Raw genomic sequence first — 6594 nt, forward strand, 5'->3', positions numbered from 1 at the left:
TTATTCCTTTTGATGGTATCCCACATGAACCTTAGGCTTTCTTCATTTTGTTTTGATCTTTTTTTTCAGATTGATCCCTTTCCAAACACATATTTGCTGCTTCCTCAGGGATGTGTTCTCAGTCTGTATCTTGGTCCCTTGTTTCTATTGCTTTATCTTTGTGTGGACTCTGATGGTCTGTTGATGTTTTTTGTGTTTATATATAATTGGTGATTGTATGGTGGAGTGATTTGCCCAAGATTTTCATTTTCTTTCTTTGGATGTATCTGAGTAAGCACAGGACTGTGCTCCTCTATTCGCTAGTTGGCAGCACTTATGCAATCATAAGCTGTCTTCTTTCCAGTCATCAGCCTCCTGTATGTCTGTGCTGTCCTTTGCAAGCAGAGCCTGTTCTTAGGCCTCTGGAGTCAGAACAAGAATGCTAGAATGCTATCACTTTAAATACCCAAAATAGCCAATGCTTGTAAACATTCAAAATGGCTGTGCCTGCTGGACAGCCGAAAGTCTATAGCTCAGTTTGTCTCTTTGCTGTTTCCATTCAGTCAACAGCTATTCATGCAGTAGTCCATGCAGCCCTTGGTGAGCAGGGCCGATTTTTAGGTCAATTCTCAGGTCCTAATACTACTTGGAAATACTTAGGTTGTCCATACCATAAGGGCAGCTGACAGTTCACAACTCCATTCGTCTCCTTACTCACTGTTTTCATTCAGATTCTTCTAGTAGTTGGTGCTTAATCCACTCTGTACCCTTCCTTTCAAACTCAGGGCTCCAGGATTATCTTCTTTATCTGTGTCAATTGATTTCTGTTTTTTTTTGTTGAAGAGGGTCTGTGTAGCTCATTAGCCTATTCCACCATCTTACAGAAGTCTCTGATTTTTTCTTTTAATTTAATTCTGATGGTCTTGTGGCGAATGGATTAGAGGAAGACAAAATTGAAGGCAGGAGCAGTAAAAACCATTTTATTATTTGCAAAAGATGATGACTTATACTAAAAGAGATTTGGAGAGTATTTAAAAAGGAGAAAGTAGAAAGATGGTATAAACTATGGTTAGTAGAAATAGGAACTTTGAGAATGGGAGCAGTGCCTCTCTTTCAAAGCATATTTCTTTAAAAAAAAAAAAAGCAAAGTTTAAAGTACAAAAAGAAGCCAACATATAACCCACTTATTAGTGCATAATTCTGGTTGGTGGGCATATTGTACACTTAAAAATACCTATTTTTAAGAAAATACAAGGTAATACGAGTTTTCCCTTTTTCCTGTCTCTAGAAATGCCTTGCCTTGCAGAATATGATGATGGTTTATGGTATAGAGCAAAGATTGTTTCCATTAAAGAATTTAATCCTCTAGTTATCCTGGTACAATTTGTTGATTATGGATCAACTGAAAAGCTGACCACAAACAGGTGAGAAAAAAATCATTGAAATAGGAGGTTTCTTAGTTTTAATTTGTTTTCTTTTCTTTTTTTTTTTTTTTTATCATTCTTTATTGGGAAGATTTTCCCTCTTCCTAAATGAATTTTAAAAAACCTATTTAAGCTATTTATATTAGAAATTATTTTAAATCTAGATATATAGTTAACATATCACCAAATCACCTTTTTTAAGTATGCAATCAGTTGGTAGTGTATTCAAAAAGTTGTGCAACCATCATCACTACATTAATTGTAGAACATCTTCATCATTGCAAAAAGAAACTCCATATCCATTAGGAATTACTCAGCATTGATACTTTCCTGAGCTCCTGACAATGACTAGTCTAGTTACTTTCTCTTCTATATATTTGCATATTCTGAATATTTTGTAGGGAACCCCAGTGGCGCAGTGTTAAGCACTTGCCTGCTAACTGAAAGGTCAGTAGTTCTAACCCACTAAGCCACTCCAGGAAAGAAGGATGTAGCAATCTGCTTCCATAAAGATTTCCACCTAGGAAACCCTATGGGATAGTTTACTCTACTTTTTGTGTCACTATGAGTCATAATCTATTTGATGGCAGTGGGTTTGGTTTTGGACATTTCATAGAAATGGAATTATACATGACTGGCTTCTTTCATTTACTGTAAACTTTATAAGATTCACTTGGATTGTAGCTTGTATCAGCACTTCATTCCTTTTTATTGCTGAGTATTATTCCATTGTATGGATATACCATATTTTATCTGTTCATCAGCTGATGGACATTTGGATTGTTTTCACTTTTTGGTTATTATGAAGAATAATGTTGTGAACATGCATGTACAAGTCTTTGTGATGACATACATTTTCATTTCTCTTGGGTATATAACTAGGAATGGATTGCTGAGTTATATAATAAGTCTATGTTTAGTATTTTGAAGAACTGACAAACTGTTTTCAAGACTGACTGCACCATTTTAAACTCCCACCAGCAATATTTGAAGGTTCCAATTTCTCACATCCTCTCTAAAGCTTGTTATTTTCCACATTATTGATTATATCACCCTATTGGTCTTGGTTTGCATTTCCCTAACTATTAATGATTTTTTAACATCTTTTTTAACATGTTTAATGGGCAGTTACATATTTTCTTTGGAGAAATTTATATTCAAATCTTCTGCTCATTTTAACAAAAATCTGTCATGTTCTATACATCAGCAATGAAGAATCTGAAAGGGACATTAGGGAAGTAATTCCATTTACAATAGCATCTAAGAGAATAAAATAACTAGGAATAAACCTAACCAGAGATGTGAAGGACTTATACAATAAAAATTATAAAACACTGCTGAAAGAGATTAAAGAAGACTTAAATAAATGGAAAGATATTCCATGTATATTAACTAGAAGACTTAATATTGTTAACATGTCAATACAGTACAAAACAATCTATAGATTCAATGTAAAACCAATCAAAATTACAACAGCCTTCTTTACAGAAATCCAATCCTCAACTTTATATGGCATGGCACAAGGCCTTAAACAGCTAAAGCAATGTTGAAAGAGAAAAAAAAAGGAGAGCTCACAGTTCCTGGTTTTAAAACACAGTATAAATAGCCACAATAATCAAAACAACTAGATACTGATATAACAGTAGACAGACAGATGAGTGGAATAGAACTGAAAGTCCAGAAATAAACCCACATACCTACAATCAACTAATTTTTGATAAGGATGCTAGTTCCTTCAACGGAGATAAAAGAGTCTTTACAAATGGTGTGGGGAAAATTGTATTTCCACATGCAGAACAATGAAGCAGGATCAGTGCCTCACACCATACACAAAAAAAAATTCAAAATGGATTAAGTAACTAAATAATAAAATTAAAACCATAAAATTCTTAGAAGAAAAAGCAGGAGTATTACTGTCAGGTCTAGCTTTTAACAATGAATTGTTGTTGTTGTTATGTGCTGTCGAGTTGGCCCCAACTCACAGCGACCCCTCCTTGGGTTGCCAAGGCAGTATCACTACGGAAGTAGATTGTCCAACCTTCCTTCTGATAACAAGGAATTATATAGTATAATACCAAAAGCACAAACAGCAAAAGATTAAAGAAATGGGACCTCATAAAAATTAGTAACTTGTTTATCAAAAAACAACCAAGAAAGTGAAAAGACAGGCTGTTGACTGGGACATTATCTTTGGAAATCATATATCCAACAAGAATCTAATAATGAAAACATACATGAAACTTTGATAACAACAGAAAGTCAAATAACCCAATCATAAAATAGACAAAGCACTTGAATAGGTACTTCACCAAAGAGGACATTCAGATGGCCACCAAACACATGAAAAAATGCTCACCATCATAAGCCATCAGAGAGATGCAAATTGAAACCACAAGATACCATTTCAGCTCCCACTAGGATGGCTAAGATAAACAGAAAATAATAAATATTGGCAAGAATGGGAAAAATTGGAACCCCTATTTATTGCTGGTGGGAATGCAAAATGGTTCAGCTGCTGTGGAAAAGTGTGGCCGTGCCTAAAAAAACTAAAAATAGAACTACCATATGATTCATCGGTTTCACTCCTAAGTATATACCCAAAACTAGGCATTTACCCAAAAGACTGGAAAGCAGAGACTCAAGTAGAGACTTGTACCCCAGTGTTCACTGCAGCACAATTCACATAGTCAAAAGGTGGAACTAACCAAAATGCCCATAACAGATGAATGGATAAACATATGTGGTACAGACATACAAGAGAATACTAATCAGCCAGTAGGAGAAATGAAGTATTGACACATGCTACAATATGGATGGAACTTGAAGGCACCATGCTGAGTGAAAGTCAATACAAAAGGACAAATATTGTGTGACCTTACTATATAGAAAAACAAGAAAAGGCAACTGTATATAAACCAGTTTATTAGTGGTTATCAGGGGGCAGAGGAGAGGGGAAAAGGAAGTGGTTTAACAGTGATGGAAAAATCACATTGATTAAGGATAGAATTACACAGCCTGTTATTCCAAGTGCTGTCAGTAAGTTGCACACTTGTAAAAAGTTGAACTGGCAAAAGTTGTAAAATAGATACAACAAAAAACCCAACCAAAAAAGTTGCTGGGGCTGCTTATTTACAACGAAAAACACCTCAGGGGATTTGATTCCTTGATTTGGAGGTTTAGGGTCATGGTTTCATAGGACATCTCTGTTAATTCACTTAATAATGTGTGTAGAGCTTCTGTTCTACCTTAGTTCTTGAAAGCTTGCAAGCAGCCATCCAAGGCAAAACAATTGGTTTCTATTTGCCTGGAGCCTCTGAGGAAGGAGAGTTAGGAACAGGAGAACATGGAATGTGTGGCTAATTGCCTTCATGAACAACTGACTCCTTTGCCATGAGATCAGAAGAACTGGATAGTGCCCAGCTACCATTATTGAACATTTCAATCAAAGAGTCTAGAATTCTGATCAAAAAGGAGTACATGAAGAACGTAATTCCAAATTCTCATGGACTCCAGACATTATGGAATTAGGGAAACTAGATAAAGCCCTGAAGGTACTGCCCTCATAATCTTTAAACCTTCAACCAAAAGTATCACCTGAAGTTTTCTTAAAGCCAAACAATAGTAGCTTAACTGGTAAAGAATGCCTTTATGCATGGTGCTTTAATCAAGATCTATCTATATGGGATCAAATTTGACAAGAGCAGCTCAGAAGATTACATAGGAAACTTAGGGGGCAGTGAATTTATATTAATGTGGAGAAACAGAAAAGGAGAGTGAGAATGGTTGGGCAACTTGAAGAAGGTAATCAGTGTCACTTAATTTTATGTGTAGAAACTGTTGAATTGGTATATGTTTTGCTGTATATGTTTTCAACAATTTTAAAAATCCATTGACCGTGAATGTAAAGAATTATTTCTGGACTATCAATTGTATTTTATTGTTATATATCAATCCTTATGCCAGTACCATGCTCTCTTGATTACTATAGTTTTATAATAAGTTTTGAAATCACAAAGTCTAAATCCTCTTTGTTCTTTTCCAAGATTGTTTTGGTGATTCTTAGTCTCTTTCAGTTATGTATGAATTTTAGGATTAGCTTCTCAATTTCTGCAAAAAGGCAACTGGGATTTTAATAGGGGTTGCATTGGATCTATACCATATTTTTATGCAAATAACACATGCATTATATGTTCAGTGCAACCCCTTCATGCCATTAGTTCCTATGCACTCCATATGCATGTGTGCATTATTTACATGGGTTCATTATATGCAGAATATATGGTAGCTCCAAATTGTGGAGTACTGGCTCCTTAACAATACGAAGTCTTTAAATCCATGAACACAGGTTGTCTTTCCATTTATTTAGGTGGTCTTTCTTTGAACAATGTTTTGTAGTTTTCAGTGTACAAACTGTGCACTTCCTCTGTTAGATTTATTCCTGTTTTTTATTTTTTTAAGCTATTGTAAATTTAATTGTGTAAGAGAATTTTAACTGTGAATTCTGAACATTTTAAGTTCTTTTTTGACAGACTGCGTCAAATTCCTCTACATCTTATGCAGTATCCTACCCGAGCCATAAAAGTTCTCCTGGCAGGGTTTAAACCTCCCCTAAGAGATTCAGGAAAGACAAGGATCCCATATTGTCCCAAATGGAGCATGGAAGCATTGTGGACTATGATAGACTGTCTTCAGGGAAAACAACTTTATGCTGCTTCTGTGGCGAGTATCTGTTTTATTTAGCCTAAAATCTTTGAAAGCTGTTTTTAGGGTCCTTGTTAATATCGTAAGAAGCTTTGGTGACACAATGCCTAAGGCATTTGATTGCTAACCAGAAAGTTGGTGGTTCAAAGCCACTAGCCACTCTGAGGGAGAAAGATGGAGCAATCCACTTCCGTAAAGATTTACCACTCGGACTATGAGTCAGAATTAACTCAAGGGCAGGGTCTGGTTTTTTGGTTTGGTTATTAGCATCGTAAACTGCTTTATATCTGTATAACTCTAGACACAAAAATATAGTAAAGTATATTAGGATGTACTATAAAATTAATAAGCCTTATTAATATAGTTTAACACATTTATATTTAATAAACTTTTTTTTTAGCACTTGTTGTTGTTAAGTGCCGTCGAGTCGTTTCTGACTCATAGCGACCCCATGCACAGCAGAATGAAACACTGCCCGATCCCATGCCAG

At 35.4% G+C, this 6594-nt stretch overlaps 1 protein-coding gene across 1 annotated transcript in view; it reads left to right on the plus strand.

Moving 5' to 3' along the window:
• The window catches only part of RNF17 (ring finger protein 17), a 236641-nt gene that overhangs the window by 226494 nt on the left and 3553 nt on the right, over window positions 1–6594 (plus strand). Inside the window, exons 33-34 of the mRNA XM_042782988.1 lie at window positions 1268–1403; window positions 5933–6122. Of these exons, the coding sequence (XP_042638922.1) occupies window positions 1268–1403; window positions 5933–6122 (326 nt within the window). The remainder of the gene's footprint in view (window positions 1–1267; window positions 1404–5932; window positions 6123–6594) is intronic.

This window comes from Orycteropus afer, unplaced genomic scaffold, assembly GCF_000298275.1.
Source record: "Orycteropus afer afer isolate SDZICR_OR568_19922 unplaced genomic scaffold, OryAfe1.0 scaffold00561, whole genome shotgun sequence".
NCBI lineage: Eukaryota > Metazoa > Chordata > Mammalia > Tubulidentata > Orycteropodidae > Orycteropus > Orycteropus afer.